General features: G+C 47.1%; 1 protein-coding gene across 1 annotated transcript; it reads right to left on the bottom strand.

The window, feature by feature from the left end:
• Nucleotides 1–271: 271 nt before the first annotated feature.
• LOC136372251 (G protein-activated inward rectifier potassium channel 1-like) lies at nucleotides 272–11,802 on the bottom strand. Its single transcript, XM_066336781.1, has 3 exons — nucleotides 11,152–11,802; nucleotides 4,690–4,906; nucleotides 272–2,351 (listed from the first exon to the last, which is right to left on the bottom strand). The coding sequence occupies exons 1-3, from the start codon at nucleotides 11,800–11,802 to the stop codon at nucleotides 1,780–1,782; spliced, it is 1,440 nt and encodes a 479-aa protein (XP_066192878.1). The 3' UTR covers nucleotides 272–1,779.
• Nucleotides 11,803–17,943: the final 6,141 nt, after the last annotated feature.

Below are 17,943 nucleotides of genomic sequence, written 5' to 3'. Positions count from 1 at the left end.
ACCTTTTTACTTATCCCCAAAAGGCAGCCCAAAATGAGTGAAACTGCCCTTGGCAGCATCTTGCTGATCTAATAATCCAATAATCCAATCTACTAATGCCATTTACATTTGTACATGCCCCAGCCCAACAGAGGGAGGGAAGCCCCTAAGTAGGTGCAGCCCCCCAAGTTCCTGCCCCACAGCAGAGGGGGGGTGTGCCCAAGGATGGGGCCTCATCTCCTGGAGCTGCTCTGCTGTCAACATTTGAGTAAAGAATGCTTGAGACCCAAGGTGGATGTCATTTTATTTTATACTAATTTTGGCAGTTCTGGAGAGTAGGGAGAGTCATCATCATTGAAGACTTCATGCTGTCACCTAAATACTCCATACAAATACAGTTGATAAATGAAAATACAGATTTTAGCACATATATATTGCTGAATTTCATGTTGAGAACAGATAAACAATGACAAGCAGCACATCTTATCCCTGCATAAAACAGCATTTTCCAGTTTCACACTGCAGACAGATCAAAAGGAAGAAACCATGAGTTCTGCAAGCCAAGCTATTCCTAGCTTGGATACATCACTTCAGCATCAAGGAATGCATTGCCAAACATTATGGCCACTGCCACCCGTTGAAAATCTGACTGAATTTGTCCATGTAACAAGAGCAGAATTTGATCCTTCTACTGGAGACTGCTTGGCTGGTGCTCTGGTGATGAGCACCCTGTATGCTGAGCTACCGAGCACTGCTTAGAAAACAGCAGGGTGTATTTATAATTACGACCAACCAGGAAAGAAAAAGCCTCTCTCACAGACAGAGGTGGATTGAGGTGAATAGCAATAAATACCAAATCTACCAAATTACTGAGATTCATATATAAATGGAGAAGGCAAATGTAACAAAATGAAAATTAGCAACATCAAGGACTACCATTCATTAGTAAAACTCTGAGATGTGTGATGATGGAGCATTATTTAGCACTTTGCTTTTATTTATTTACTCAGGATATCTCCAAACTGAAATTTCATTTAGTTGCAATATAAAACATGCCATGAAGCTGAGCTACCTATCTCATGTTTCCTTCACAGTGAGTGGTGATATGGTCATTAAAATTCAGCATGTGATCCACCAAATCAACTGCTGAGGTCCAGTTTTGGACAGGATAAATGATCCTCATGTTTACGAGAGCTCATGTGGGTCAAATGGCCCAAATGGCTTGTGCACACTGCTTCCTCTACCTGAATGTTCATGGATGAGACACTGGGAGCACAGAGTTCCACAGGCACTGGGAAAGAGGGATGCACCAGGAAGCCTCATTCCAAAGGGGTCACAGAGAGAACTGGACTAGTGTCACATATTCCTCCTGTGTTCAGCTGTTCTGTACATCAGGAGCAGTTCAGGAGCTGAGCTGCACAAAGCCAGGCTTCAGCTGCTGTTACACCCTTCTTGGTTCCACCTCTGTGACTAAGGATCTGATCCTTGCTTTGTGAAAAAGCATCTGCACACATGGAAGACAGGGTAGATTTGCAATGAGCATGCTGATAAACATCATCAGGGCAGGAATCTCTTTGGCATGACAGGGTGGCCTTACTGCCCCTCAAAGTCCTGTTATGCTACCTAAACTGGATCTGTACAGAACAATTATACAAAAAGGATCATTCTTCCTGAAAGTAGCAAAGCCAAGTTGTGACTTTCCTGTGAAACAACTCTTTCAGAGCAACAGTCTCAAATGCAGTTTATCTGCAACAACTCCTGTTTCTTCAGCTCTTAAAAGAAGCGATCAGAGTTCATTTTTCAAAGTTTGGCAGGAAAATGATCTTCCAATTCCACCTCCAGAGTGCCCATACCTGGAAAATCCTTCTGTAACTCCAGCTCACTGGTAGACTGAGTCAGAGCCTTGGCATTTATTTTTAATGCTTTCAGCTGCATCCTGTTATCATTGTCTTCACCATCAGAGATGGGAGTTACTTCTTGAATTTTCAAGAGGTCTCCAGTACTGAAGGTCTTCTCTGTGTTATTGGAGCTCATTCTGGGGGCTCTTGGTGGAAGGCCTTCCTTCCTCGAGCTGATCTTCTGAAGTTTAGCAGGGAGCTTGTTCTTCTCTCCTGTAATGTCAGTACAGTCAAGTGGACCAACCTGTTCTCTTCTGGTTTTCTTATCAATAGGACTGTTCAAGAGTGATGACTGGGCCAGGTTTTCTTCTTGCTCTTTAACACTGTAGGGAGGAGTGGGGACTTCAAAGGTGGCATGAAACTGAGAATAATCGACACGGAAGAAGCCATCCTCCAGAGACATTACTGGGAGGAACCTGTGCCCCCAAAGGACTTCATCTTCTGTGTAGGAAGTCCTGGCCTGGCACGTCATTCCTGTGGAAATGGACAAGAGCATTTCAATGTGAGCAAGCAAACTGGCACATGCAACAAAAAATACATGACAAGGATGACAGATAAAAATCAGTTGCAGCCAGCAAGCCAACAATTTTATAGATGATGAAATGGGGCAGTTGTTCCTAGACAATCTTCTGGCAGTTAGTGGAGTGCCTCTAATTGACCAACTAGATTTTTATGCAAATTGCAGACTTGCAACCAAGCCAAAGCAAAATGTAAAATTAAAACAGTATTAGCTTTGTGTGCTGGTTTCAGTTGGGACAGAATTAATTTTATTCATTGTGTCTAGTACTGGAAGCCTGTAATTAGGTCATCCCAAAGCTTCCCTTTTCCAGGCTGAATAATCCCAATTCAGCCTTGAGAGAGTAATACTGTTTCTTGGAAAAAAGCACTATTGCTTGGCAGAGGCTTACAGAGTCCTTTGGCAAGGATCAGGTGTTGGGGGAGACAATGCCAAATAAAAAATGTAACCTTGCATTTCTTCTGTAGGCTGTATTACTTTTTTCCCAAACAGAATGTCAAGACAAAAGCTGTGCAGACACATTGAAGCTCCTTCATGCTCAGACAAAGGTAGGAGTGTAAACTCATTTTGTTCCACTTAGTGCAAAATACATCATTGGTAGTGTTTACGTGTGTGAACTCACAGCTAAAATGTGTTTAACCAAGCTGGCAAATCCACTACCATCTCACCACAACCACACTCACAGTTATTTAACAAATATCCCAGGTGAGCAGAACTTGAAGACTTCTGTCATGAGTCTCCAAAGGCAGAATTAGCAGTCAGTAAGCCCAAATTCTGATTTGCTCTCTGGTTACTGCCACATGGATTCTCAAGTGTAAAATGTCTCCCTTTAAATATCCAGACAGGCAATTGCATTAAGTAAGGTTATGAATGCATGCTTATCTAAAATAAATGGTTCAGTTGCAGGGTAAGATGAGGGCTCTGCAGGGATCTAAAGATGCCCTACTCAGTGTGAAAGAGCATTCTGCCCCAGTGGATTGTGTATCTGTTTAGGGCCAGTGAGTAGAGAGCAGTCAGGCAGAGATGACTGCACATGGCTGCACCAAAGGGACACTTTTGGTGTCCAAAGGGACACTTTTATCACTTTTCTGACACATTCTGCGTGGGCCCAGCATGTTACGAGCTCCACAAAGGTGTATCAAGCTCTGAGGGTTGCCCAGCAACCTCCCAGAAATGGCTTAACAATAATTAGCAAAATGGCTGATTAGGAGTGTTTTAAAAAAGCAAAAAGGTTTAATTAAGAAAATAACAAACTGTACAGAACAAAAGAATACAAGCCCAGTGCAGGAAGGTCCCTTGCACCTGCTAAGGCACCCCAAAAAGCCCCGAGAATCTCTATGCTCTCTCATAAATATTCAGTGACCTAGGAGGGATTTTTTGCTTCCTGCCCAATAGAAAACATCTCAAGGATCCAACTGGTGCCTTTGTCCTGGTACTGGGCCAATTACTGGGTGAGAAAAGCATGGAAATTTCTGCTTCTTCTTCCTTAAAAGTTCCAGCAGTGAAACTGAAACTCTTTTTCTAATATGGGAACACCTGCTCCAGTGTGGGGGTGCACTGCAACTTTTCCAAAGCAGGAATGAGGCAGCTGCTAATCTTGTGGAAAGGACAAGAAAGCTCTCTGATTAATCAAATTTTAAGAAATGCTCCAAAGAAGGAAGAAGATCAAAATGCTGATGACTGTACTGAATGATTTGGACTTGAACAGTACTCATGAATTGTTGATGAAAAGCTCCTTATACAACCGGAACCCATTTTCATGGGATTCATAAAAGAATTGAATCCTCAAAACAAAAGGCCGCAAAATCAGCCATCATCTGGACAACACCACACCCGAATTTTTAAAAGAAACAAAATCCTTCTCATATTTGTCAATAACCACATACACCTACAATCTTTGTGACCATGAGGTCTGTATTTGTGCTGTAAAATGGACATCTTATTCTGAATTCAATTCAGTGCAAGCTAGGCTGAAAGGAACTTTGCAGCACTGGCAACTTTTAAAGTTCATCTTTCTTTCAGAGTGGTGCTCCTTAAAACAGAAACCTCACAGGAGTGTTGAGCTGTTCCACAAAGAGTGCCAGGCTGTGTGTCTTACTGGCCACTTTGGGAATTGGCAGTGCAGAGCCCTGTGGGGAAGGGAGGTCTCTATTGGCTGGTGAGAGCCACTGAAGCTCTGCAGCATATGGCAGGAGATGCTGGAGCATCCAGGACTAACAGCTGCCTTGCTAAAAATATCAGCACTGAAAACAAAGACTGAAAATCAGAGATTATGCAGATTATTGTAAATCTTACCGGTAGTCTCAACGATTCCTTCAAGGATGACAACTATTTCAAACTGCTCACTCCTCAGTGATCTTTGTGAGAGGCAGAAAAAGGGGCTCTCTGAGTTAATTTCATGACAGATGGTTAAAGGGGAAACTAAAAACAGCTGGTCAGCGCCAGTTCCAAATCCAACATCCAGTTCACACTGGTCTAGTGGCAGAAATTCTCCCTCCGGCGTCTGTCTGGACTAAAGATAAAAAGATGATTTAATAATCACAGAGTGAGGCAAAACATAGAATCAGTGCAACCAAGTTTAAACCTGCCTCTTTCATGACATTATCAGCTCCATGTATTAGGTCTGGGGGCTTCATAAAGGAGATGTAAGTAATGCTAAATACTCTGAGGCTGCTGTGCAAGAACAATTTTGACTTTTATTATTATGCCAGTAGATCTCATCAGCACCTACAAACTTTACTGTGACATATATGTATATATGTGTGTGTGTGACACTTTGACAAAAATGTCATGTACCATACACCAGATGCCTTGTAATGGATGTTCAACATGAATATCCTGTGGCAAAAGTTCCTGTTAACAAGAGAAAAATCTGCAAGCTGGGTGCATTTTATTCTGTTGTTTGAATTCACGTTCCATTATTTTTGTATTTTACTAACTTTTGTTTGGCAGACACTGTGATGTACTAACTCAAAAGTAAACACGACAGTAATTGCACAGTACATCTGGTAAGTGGCATTTTCACAAACTCATCTGAATGGATACTGATGATGCTGTCATCCCTTGTATGTAGCACCTACTGCATGTTTACCTTAATAATGAACTTATTAAGCTAAATGCCTCATTTTTCTTCCCATCATTTCATGGGTCCAGCAAAATTACTGATCTGGTAGCTTCCCTCCACCCCATAGGGCTCCCTCTAAATTTTCCTGGTATTCAAAGTCTAACTAAAAATCACATCAGTTGGCCTGGCAGCTCCTCCACAGATTGCTTTGAAGGTCTCTGGTGGAAATTGCCCACCAAAATTAGAATCTTTGCATAGCTGGTATAGATCCCATTTGAAATCTTTTTGGCTTATTGTTTCATTGAAAAGCACTTAAATCTTCAAGAAGATGACTATTGATTATAAATAAATAAATATTATTTTAAGTTATACTATCATAAATGAATCAATAAATAGTTTTAATTGTGTTGCATTTGTATTGACAAGCATACTGGTTCCCCTGCCTGGAAACACTGTTCATTGAGAGCAAACCAAAGGCAGCAGTTTTGCCATCAACTTAGATCTGACTGGTGTTCTTTTAAGAAAGTTTCTGTCTTTAAAGAAGATCCCCAAGCAAATCCTCTATCTTCATATTGTCTCCTCTCCTCACGTGTACCTTAAAAATGCTGCCTTTATAAGTACCTGGTATTTACTAGAGATTACATAACCTGGGCAGCAGCTGGAGTGCAGCTCATTATTAAATCAAATCCATGATTTCAGCTATGTGCTACTTGTTTGTTTTGCCACTGAGGAAGAAACATTCTTCCTGTCTAAGTAACAAAGTTCCCCCCTGCACAGGAGCACAAGAGTCAATTTTCTCCTTTACTGATGGAAATCTCTCTCTCCTTTACAGAGAAAATCTCAGCTGATTGCGTGTGAAAGCATTTTCACAAATTATTTATTATTTGAAACATAAAAGTGCTGTGAGATAAAAGCAATCAACGCTGCTGCTAGATACCAGTCATGACAGTCTCTGTCATATGCAAAGGTGGAATCAGCCTACTGCAAAAACATCTTTTCTCTTTTCCTGCAGAGCTAAGCTGCAGACTGTGGAACTGCTTTTGTTGCCTGGCTGCTGTTCTTACAGTGTGTGCACAAATTGATTGCCCAGGTATGATCTTTGCTCCAGGGTAACAAACATGTAATAACCAACATCTAAATCTCAAATTGTCCCAAAGCTTCATCAAATACATTTACCTAGACAAAAATGTGCACTTCTGCACAAACTGTTGCCTGACTGACTTAAGAACTGTTTGATCTACACACCATTTTTCTCTGTGGAAGAGTCTTCAATCAAATCCATTCAATAATAAATCCAGTGAGGATGATTAGAGGGAACAGATCTGGGAGAAAGCAGAAGGTTGTGTTTGAGGTATTCAGTATCTTACATACAGGACTGATTTAGACAGGGCATGGAGGATTTTTAAAAGAAACTTGTTTGTTGAATAAAAATAAGTTAACCTGAATGAAGAGAGCTTGATAGCCCTAACAGATTCAGACTCCTAACCTTTGTGTTACATATACAGCTTTACTCAAATGATCACAGATCAAGACAGAGGACTATAAAATGTCAGGAATAAGTCTGGAGGGAACACTTGTGATTCTTTATTTTGATCATCCACATAACACAAAGAGAAGTAAATTTTGCAGATTAATACATGTTGAACAAGGACACAATTACTTAGAAATGCCCTAGCTTGCAGTTTAAATGTGATCAGAGATGGATAATCTAAAGGTCTCAAAGAATGTCTCCAAAGGTCAATTGCTTCACAGCTAAGGGGAAAAAAAGAAAAAAAGAGAAAAAAGACTCCTGTGTCTTTAACTTTCTGCCACTGGATCTTTGTTTTGGGTTTTATTACAAGGCAGACTTCCATGCATCACCACTTAATCTGTTTTAGTGTCTCAACAATACATCATGCTCTTCAAATCTTCACTCCTATCCTTTATTCATTATCCTTGCTTTTCTAAAACCCTGTTTATGCATAAACATGCATATCTCCCTTTAACTGGACATGATGCAGTTTTATTATTATTAACCCTCCATCAGTTCACTCATTAGAGAGCTCACATAATTATGTTTTGATATCCAGGTGGACTAATTAAGCACTGGAGAAAAAAAAGTGGTATTCAAAAGATGCAGCACCTTCAAGCTTAATATTGCAGCATGTTGTAGAGAAAATGTATAAATCTAGAAAATGCTAAACTGGTACATGCTCATTGCTCCTCCCCCACACTCAGACTATCAGCTTACAAGGAGTGATATTAGATTTTATATTACTGGAATAATATGATCTTGTTACTTTGATGTCATTGTTGAAGATTTGTGTGGAGTTTTTTGGTTGTGACACTATACCTGGAGCTCCACTATAGATAATACCTTGGATCACTGCTACTTTTTATTTTAGTCTACTTGGCCCATGCTGTAAATATGACCTGGGCTTGTTCAGACCAGAGAAGAGAAAGCTTAGGGGGATCTAAACAGAAACATTCCAAAATCTGACAGTAACTTGATCAAGAAGACAGAGCCAGGCTTTTCACATGAGAGACAACAGGTGTAAGCCTAAACAAGGGAAGTCTGGATTGGATTGAAGAAAAACATTTTCGTCATGAGGAGAGTTAAACAGTGGAAAAGCTTTCCCAGCAAGGCTGTGCAGTTTATTTTCTTAGAGGTTTCCAAAACTATACTGGAAAAAGCCCAGAGTAACCTGGTCTGATCTCCTAGCTCACCATACCTTCAGCAGAAGGTTGGACCACAAACTTCCTCAAGTTCCTTCCAATCTGAACAGTTCTGTAATATTAAAAAATGTAGTTTTTTGCACTTTCTGTACTACTTATCAGCTTATTGAAATCACAGAATAATGGATTTTCTTACTTACTTCTAATGCTTGTCACCTGCTGTCTGCAAACTTTCTGTTACAATTTTGTTTGCTTTCAGCTTATTCAAAGAAAGTCCAGCCTAAAGAACAGATGCCTGCTGGTTCTAACCCAAAGCTCACTACCTCTGTGGCTATCATGGTTCACAACTCTATTTTTAAAACTTGTTGAAACCAGGCTGAAACATGTTGAAAACAGGCTATGATGATTTTGCATTCCTCAGCTTTCGGAATCAAAATGTCCTATGCCAGCTGAAACACTACAGATGACTTTACACACCAACACCATCATGTTTATCAATGACATCAAGAGAAGGTACAGATATTAACTGTGATTGAGTTTTATAAAATCAATACTGATTGCCATATTGGTGTCTGCTGCCTTAGGCACACTGGAAAGGTCCAAGAATCAGCAGGCAGAAAAATTCAGTTCACTGTGACATTAAAAAGTCCAGGACCTGAAACTGCACATTTTTAGCAGCTAGTTCCAAATTGTTTTTTTCTATTTCTTGCCCCAGGATTTTGCTTTATCCAGCTTCTGTAGCACTCAATGTACACTAGAAAGACTTGGGTTTCTAGAAAAGTTTTTGGCTGAAATGCACACAATTAGTCTTGTCACTGTTTTCCAAATTCTCCACAATTCAGTCCAAAAAGAGCCTCAGATGTTTGCATGGTATCACTTTGCCATGCTGCTGCACAGCCCCTGGAGCCAAAGAAAAGCCAGCCCAGTGTGGCAGCACCATTGTAGTCTACTGAATGTATCAGGGCATGTATCACACTGTCAGTAAATGCTAATTCAGGCAAACTTAGATCAGTGTACGTGACAAAGGTAAATCCTCAGAGCTCCATTGGTCTGAGCAAAACACCACATTCACTACTAAATATATCTCCTAGCTCAAGTACAAAAATGTGATGTGTTTGTTCACATTCCTTCACTGTCACACCAGCACAAAAGAAAATTCTGGCTCCCTGATCAGGTGCAGAAGTAGATCAGAACAAGATCAGCTGTTGGCAGCACTGCAGGGAGCTACAGAGGCCAGAGCTCAAAGCACAGAAAGGATTTGCTGAAGACAGCAAGCAAATTCTGACACATTCACCATGAGCTTATAGGATACACAAAGCTACTTCAAAGCAACTGATAGAAATTCAAGGGTGATCTGAAGAGGCAGCACTGGCTCCTAGAATGGTGTGTCCAGTTCAGTGACAAGGATTTACAGAAAGACCTGGGAACTAATACCACACCTTTCAGTGAGGGGGAAGCTACTGCACATTCAATTTTAAATCTTCTTCTCTTCATAGCTTGTGTTTCTCAGAGGTCACAAAGCAGCTTGAGGAAAACACATGGGGCATGATGATCATAAAAAAAAAAAAAAAAAAAAAAAAGAATTGCTCACTGATTCGTTGTCTGACCTAGGAAACAGCTATCCTAAGACACAATGGTCATGCAGGTCCATCAAATGTCCTTCAGTTTTCTGTCCCAGTCATCTGCTTACCAGCATTGTGTAGCAAATGGAATTGTCAGCAGAAAGGACATTAGGTTGTATATTCGGTGTCTTATTTCAAAAGAAAATGAGTTGCCCTCTCTGCAGAAACACAATGTGACCCTACTTTTATTCCACTTCGACCTGCATTCCATTTTGAATGATAGAATTAAATACTTTAGAGGAAATTTCTGCTAGAAAGCAGCAAAAGCCATGATTCAGCTGGCTTTTCAATTCCTACAAAAATTGCTCCAGTGTAACTCCTCACAGCTTGTTCTCATATAAATATATATGCACAACTTCTTTTTAAATCTTAGCACATTCTCCATTTTAAGCGGTATTCTGTAGCAAGAAAAAATAACAGCTCAGTCTAGCATTTGGCACAGAACAGAAAGAAAACAGCTTTTCATATTTATCACTACCCCATCACCTACTGCTTCTTGTTTATTATTAAAAAGGCCAGAGAGAATTACCAGAGTACAGAACATGTATAAGAGTCAAATATGATAACCTGAAATTAATGTCATCACTGGAATCCAGCTTCTGACAGCTGAGGAGCTTTGGACAGAGCTCCTCACCAAGCATGCTCCCCTGACAAGTCATAGCTGCTGTGAGATGCTACATTGCTTAGTCTTTTTTAATGTTTTTCTTCCATTCTTCTCTTGCCCAGTTTATCTTCTGGACTTTTGTGACTGCCAAACTCTTCTGTCCTGATATTTATAGTTTTGTTTTTGTTATTATCTCCTTTGAATTCCAGTTTTCTTGCATTCTGAATTATACTGGCCATTGTCAGTGATTAATAAACAGATACTGGTGACAAAGGTGTTTCCACTAAAGCATCTATACCATCCCTCTGAAATGCTGTGAGGTCACTAGCTGGAACACTGGGATAAGGGACTGCAAAAAGCTCACCAAGTTTCCCCAAGAGGAAGAGGAGGACAAGGTTGATCTTTATCCTAGTTTAATACCACCACAAATCAATTCCTTTTTCCCAGCCATCATCTCCTAAGCAGCGTGCCTCAGTACCCCTCCTTGCAGCTCTCCTGCGTCCTGACACATCCATCCATCCCGACCAAATTGGGTTTCTGCCAGCCTCACAATGCGCTGAAATGCCCCTGGGAGATCTCTGATGAGACATTGAGCCTGCTTGGCTCTTCCACGGCTCCTGCTGCGGACAGCTCCCCCAGAATCTTCCGCAGCCCTTCTCCCCGCCCCAGTCACATCCCGGCGGCCAAGGGACACACGGCTGTCCCCGGGGCAGGGCACGGCAGAGCTGCCAGCAGGCAACAGGGGAAGCCCCACGCTACCTGCCCTCTGTGCCCACCCCTGCCCGTGTCACCCACCTTGGCACTGGCCTCACCTTGATCAGCTTGCAGCGGATCTGGGCAGACACCATGTGGCTGTTGCGGAGGTTGCCCACACGAAACATGAGGCAGAGTTTGGCATCGCGCTGCGAGATGACCGCGGCGCGGCTGAACATGAGGGTCTCGGCTCGCTTCTTGGGCTGGGACATCTTGATGAACATGCAGCCGATGAGGAACGCGTCCACAACGGAGCCCAGCAGCGACTGGAAGAGGAAGAGCACGATGCCCTCGGGGCAGCGCTCCGTGATGTAGCGGTGCCCGTAGCCGATGGTGGCCTCGGTCTCGATGAAGAAGAGGAAGGCGGAGGGGAAGTTGTACACGTTGGCCACACACGGGCTGTAGGTGTCACCGTGCGCCTGGTGCAGGTCACCGCGCAGGTAGGCGATGCCCCACCACATCGAGGCCATCACCAGCCAGGCCACCGTGTAGGTCAGCAGGAAGATGAGCAGGTTCCAGCGCCATTTGAGGTCCACCAGCGTGGTGAAGAAGTCGGAGAGGTAGCGGCTGCTCTCGCCGCCCAGGTTGCCGTGCTGCACGTTGCAGCGCCCGTTCTTGTCCACGAAGCGCTGCCGCTCTCTGCGGGCGCTGCAGCGAGCGAGGCCCACGGCCTGGTACTCGTCCCCAAACTTCCTGCGCACGGCTGACATGCCGCCGGCTGCCCGGGGGAGCCGCGGGGACGCGGCGGGGCGGGACGGTGAGCGCACCTCGCTGCCGGAGCGCGGCAGCCGCCGGACGCGCCGCCAGCCCCCAGGGCTCGGGGAGCACCGGGATGCCGCCGGAGCGGCGCTGCCAGCGCTGCTCGATTGCCAGTAGGGCAGGGGAAGGGTCGGAGCAGCCGCGGCCTGAACGGGGAGACGGCAGCGGGACCGCGCAGTCGGCGGGGAGAGCCGGGCTGGGCTGGGGCGGGGAGAGCGGGGCTGGGCTGGGCTGAGCCGGGCTGGGCTGGGGCGGGATGGGCTGGGCTGCGCTGGGGAGAGCAGGGCCGGGCTGGGGCGGGGAGAGAGGGGCTGGGGCTGGAGAAAGGGGCTGGGCTGGGGCGGAGAGAGAGGGGCTGGGGCTGGAGAAAGGGGCTGGGCTGGGCGGGGAGAGAGGGGCTGGGCTGGGCGGGGAGAGAGGGTCTGGGGCGGGGAGAGCCGGGCTGGACTGGGCTGGGCTGGGCTGGGGCGGAGGATGAGCCGGGCTGGGCTGGAGCTGGAGAGCCGGGCTGGGGGCGGAGGATGAGCCGGGCTGGGGGCGGGGGATGAGCCGGGCTGGGGCGGAGGATGAGCCGGGCTGGGGCGGGGGATGAGCCGGGCTGGGGCGGGGATGAGCCGGGCTGGGCTGGAGCTGGAGAGCCGGGCTGGGGGCGGAGGATGAGCCGGGCTGGGGCGGAGGATGAGCCGGGCTGGGGCGGAGGATGAGCCGGGGTGTCTGTCCGAGCCCCGCGGGTTCTGGCGGTCGGGGCGGCGGGGTCCGGAGGAGGCACAGCCGTGGGCCCGGGGGTGGATCGCAGGCGGCTTTTTGCTGCCAGCCGTGTGCCACCAACGCCTCGTCCCGCCTCAGGGACCCTCCGGGCGGGGCCGAAGGGTCGCCGTGCACAGGTCGGGTCACTCCGACCCCGGCAGCGCACTTGGGCTGCCGGAGGTGACAGTGAGAGTGACAGTGACAGTGACAGTGACAGTGCGGGGCACCGAGTCCTCCGCTGAGAGGAGGAACTTGAAAGGGAAATCGTGAGGCAGGTCATCTCTTACACAAAGAAATGCAAAGAAGCTAATCCTCAGTCCGTATTTCACATAAAATACGGAGTTTTCCGTAAACCATAGCCTCTGAGTAAACCATAGCCTTTACCATAGTAAAGCTTGGTCCATCAGATTTGGGCTGTTAATTATGCGGAGGCATTCCTACTTAACACGCAGAAGCTGCTCCAAAGACCCTTCCCTAGAAGCTTAAGCGACTACAATGCAGCTCTCCTGGTTTTGGTGGACATATTAAAAGCAGTGTTAAATTTTCAAGGCATTACAAGCTCAAAATGGGCCTATGCTGTTAATTTTCCCCTCTAGCACATTTATTATTTTTAATGTCTCTCGAAAATAATTAGTGTTTTAATTCTTAGCTGTAGATGAACAGTTATCATTGAGGTCAGTGATTTGAATTCCTGATTTTCAGCAGAGCACTCTCATTACAAAACCATAGCCTGCAGTTACTGAGATTTTAGAAGATGAGTCTGCAGTAGATGGCAACTGTGTTTTGATCGAGTCTTAGACTGGGAACTGAACAAAATATTCATCTGCCTGAAGTTTAATTTCAGTATTTTCACCAAATGCTAAAGTATAAACAAGCATTTTTAAGCACATATGGAGAGGGTTGTATTATTTGGGGGTTTATTTTCTGTCAGTGGCATAAATCTCAGTTTAACTAGGCTCCCTTCAGACAAGCTGAACAAACTTGATGGAGTTTACTGAGAGATTAAGGGTTATATTCCTAAAAGGCCATGGGTACCAAAGCTAAAACTTGAATCTTTGAACTCCTGCATTTTGCCTTGCTCTCACTGCAGTCTGTACTTGATAGCATTGTGATTTAGCTGGAAACTAACTTCCCTTCTCTTCTCATCTGCCTGATTGTGAATTTTGGATCTTTTTCAGCCTGATGGTAGAGCTGGAAAACACAATCATAGGTTCATAGACTTTTATCTCCTAGATTTTAGACAGGCTTTCTTTCAGAAACTGGATTGGTTTCCACTTTCAGACAAAAGACATGCTTTTTCCTGGGAAATACTTGTGCACTTTCTGCTTGCAAGGGTAGTTGTTATGAGAAAGTGCAGCCTCTGAAAGGGTAACACATTCACCTACAGAATTTTATGTTCTCCATTTTTGTAAGAAAATAGGGTTATTCTGCATGACAGACAAATCACAAAGGCAGTACCCCAGTTTCAGGGTGGTTCTTTAAACAACCCTCCAACTGCAATGCAATGAAAATGGTCTGCAGTGTGACAGGACTGCATCTGCATTCAGTGATGCCATCAGAGCACAGGAGTGTAAATTTAAATCTCTCAAGTGCACAGAAGTGAAAACTGATTTGTAGGTTTTATGTTTCATGGTATTTTCCTTCTTTTCATCGTTTCTTTTTTGTTAACTTGTAAAATGGTACATGAAAGCTGCCATAATTTTAAAAAGTCAAAGATTACAAGAAAGAGCTTGCTAGATTTTCTTCTGGTAACTGCAGCAGACTGGAAAAGTATTACTGGCTGTTCTTGTAATGCTCAACTTTTATTTGAAAGGAAACAGCTGATCCTGTATGCATTTAGTAATATTGTAGCTACTGTACCTGAAAAACCACCTATGATAAAACCTTAAACCATTTGCAGTGAAGAACTTCAATGTCAAGAAGTAGAACTGGCAACTCCAAGAAGAAATAGCAGTTACTTGTGTAACTGTGACTTGACTAAAAGAAATTGTATTCATATATGAATTTTTACAAATTAAATGAAAAGTTATTTAGCAATGATCCGAGGTGCCTGATACATCTCTGTATGTCTTTGTCACTCTATTTTGACATATTTAGCAGTTTTCCTATACTTTTACAGTCAACAGGAGTGATTGATGAAGATGAAAGCACCTCTGTTTATAGCTTGGAAGATGGAAAATATTATTTTCTTTCACATTATTCTTTGTTCAAGTAAACCTTAGAATACTGGGGACCATTTCTACTCTGTCTTTAATAATGACATTTATCACCATAGTGATGCATCACTTATGAATAACTTGTGAGAAAATATTATTTACTTATACATTAAACTCTGTTAAGCACAAAATCATCATGTTTAGTGAACACTTTGATAAATAGCTTGGTTATTCTTTTCAGAGTAATATTCTGTGCTGCAGACTAGTCTTGATATACATATATATTTTTAAAGGATGGCTTACTTCTAAGAGCTTGACTGTCCAACGTAGCTGTACTTTTAAATTATTACTTTGTATTGCATCTGATAAGTGAATAATTGTCCTTTACTGCTGAGGACTTTTAAGGTTTAAACAGCTGGAGTATTCTGAAATCTAAAACTCATCTGTTCCTAGCCTGTTTCCTAAATAATACCATTTCTTTTCTTGGGAAAAAACCCCCAACCTACCTCTGTAGAGTCTAGCAGATCTTCTGCCACACTGTGATTTTTAGTGACCCTCACTTTCTGTCTGTCTATTGGTTAGCCCTTTCATTGAGTGCAGATTTTTGTCTCCACCTTTAAGGTCTGGATGTCTTCTTGAGCATGTCCTGTGCTGTCAGCCTGTGAGCTTCTGCTCCCTCGATTCCTGAGCACCAAACATCCACCAGCGCCATGTGCCCCACGGTATTTCTGTGCACGCTTCAAGGCTGCGCCCTCTTGGGATGAATCCTCCTAAAAAAACATTGGAAGCTCTGTGCAGTGTCCTCCGATTCTTGCAATGCCACAGCTGGAAACTGCCAGCCAGGGCACCAGAGGCTGCGAACGACACTCTGCCCTGAGAGGAAAGATGTGTGCTAATGTCTTTACAAATAATCTGATGGGTGATGAAGGGATGGGTGTTAACGTCTTTGAAATGGGTCTTAAATGTCTCTGCCAGCTTTGGGCAGCAGATTTGTTACCAGGTCCAGACAGCTTGGCTTTTGAGATAGACAAGGGTCAGCAGAAGGCTGATCTGAACTTTGGGGTAAAATGCCAGGTTCAAAGGGGGATATGGGGTCGGGAAGGCTGCACCCCCCTGGTACCTCAGCAAGGGGGAAAGGGAGAGAACGTCTGGCCGGAGTTTGGGATAAAGGGAGGCTGAGCCCTCTGAAACCCCGAGAGAGAAAACCCCGCGGGCGTGTGCTTCGGTGGACTCTGTCCTTTTATTCGAATAAAGTAGAAGTACTCTTTGGAGTCCTTTTCGGACATAAGCCTCTGGCGGTTTGGATTTTCCTGGCAGTCCCCAGGAGTGACTTCAGTGAGGGGTCTCTGGAGGCCGGGCCAAGGCAGCGCCCAGCTCCGCCACCGCCCCGGAGCCGCCCCGGGAGAGCCGCGCCCGGAGCCGCCAGCTGTGGGGCGAAACCGCGGAGCGGAGCCGGCAGCGCTAACCTCGGCGGTGCGCTGACCGCCCGGTTTTCTCTCCGGGACGATCCAGCCGCTGTGCAGCGGACCCAGCGAGGCCGGCCGCTGCGCAGGCCGCGGCAGCTCGGGGGCGGGAGTGAGGGCGGCGTGCGTAGAGCGGCTCCGAGGGCGCATGAGCGCGGTGCGCAGCGGGCTGCGGGAGCTCCGCGGCCGGCGGGGCAGCCTCCAGCGCCGCGGAGCCGAGCGCGGGCCGCTGCCGCAGGTAACGCGGGCCCGGGGCAGCGCCTTGGCTATGGGGACGGGGCTGCGGGCGGCGCCGCCATTTTGCGGCACACGGGGCCGGGCTCCCGTGCTGCCTTCGGCCCGGCGTGAGGGAGCCCGCGGGTGCGCTGGGTGTGCCTGAGGGCTCGGTGCGAGCTCCGGGCTCCAGGCCGGCCCTGGTGGGTGTGGGCCCGCAGTGAGTGGGCTCGCCGAGCGCGGCTCGGGAAGCAGGTCAGGCAGGGCTGTGTGCCGGCTGGCGGGCCGGGGGTCCGGCACGGAACCTCGCTCTGTACGCGCTGGAGCTCTGAGGAGGTCTGGGCCCGCGAGTTCTTCGGGCAGAATCACGGGCAGCCGGGCTTGCTGGAGCTCACATAAAGCTCTCTCCGGGGCAGAACAGCCCTTGCCGGGCTTGCCGGTGCTCTGCCCGGGGGGTGTCAGGCGGGCCCCCACATGAGTACGAGAGTTGCCCGGCTCTGTGTGTGCGGGGTCCGAGCCCGGCTCTGTGTGTGCGGGTTCTGAGCCCGGCTCTGTGTGTGTGCGGGGCCCCAGCCCGGCTCTGTGTGTGTGCGGGGCCCCAGCCCGGCTCTGTGTGTGTGCGGGGCCGAGCCCGGCTCTGTGTGTGTGCGGGGCCGAGCCCGGCTCTGTGTGTGTGCGGGGCCCGAGCCCGGCTCTGTGTGTGTGCGGGGTCTGAGCAGAGCTCTGTGTGTGCGGGGCCCGAGCCCGGCTCTGTGTGTGTGCGGGGTCTGAGCCCGGCTCTGTGTGTGTGCGGGGTCTGAGCAGAGCTCTGTGTGTGCGGGGCCCGAGCCCGGCTCTGTGTGTGTGCGGGTTCTGAGCCCGGCTCTGTGTGTGTGCGGGTTCTGAGCCCGGCTCGGTGTGTGCGGGTTCTGAGCCCGGCTCGGTGTGTGCGGGTTCTGAGCCCGGCTCTGTGTGTGCGGGGCCCGAGCCTGGCTCGGTGTGTGCGGGGTCTGAGCCCGGCTCTGTGTGTGCGGGGTCTGAGCCCTGCTCTGTGTGTGCGGGGCCCGAGCCCGGCTCGGTGTGTGCGGGGTCTGAGCAGAGCTCTGTGTGTGCGGAGTCTGAGCCCGGCTGTGTGTGTGCGGGGTCTGAGCAGAGCTCTGTGTGTGCGGGGTCCGAGCCCGGCTCTGTGTGTGCAGGGTCCGAGCCCGGCTCTGTGTGTGCAGGGTCCGAGCCCGGCTCTGTGTGTGCGGGGTCTGAGCCCGGCTCGGTGTGTGTGCGGGGTCTGAGCAGAGCTCTGTGTGTGCGGGGTCTGAGCCCGGCTCTGTGTGTGCGGGGTCTGAGCCCGGCTCTGTGTGTGCGGGGCCCGAGCCCGGCTCTGTGTGTGCGGGGCCCGAGCCCGGCTCTGTGTGTGCGGGGTCTGAGCCCGGCTCGGTGTGTGCGGGGCCCGAGCCCGGCTCTGTGTGTGCGGGGTCTGAGCCCGGCCGGGAGCTGTCCGGCCCCGTGGTGCCCAGCAGGGAACGATGAGCGGTTCTGT

The sequence above is a fragment of the Sylvia atricapilla genome, chromosome 27 (assembly GCF_009819655.1).
Source record: "Sylvia atricapilla isolate bSylAtr1 chromosome 27, bSylAtr1.pri, whole genome shotgun sequence".
In the NCBI taxonomy this organism is placed as follows: Eukaryota; Metazoa; Chordata; class Aves; order Passeriformes; family Sylviidae; genus Sylvia; species Sylvia atricapilla.
This window is presented reverse-complemented; position numbering and strand designations above follow the sequence as displayed.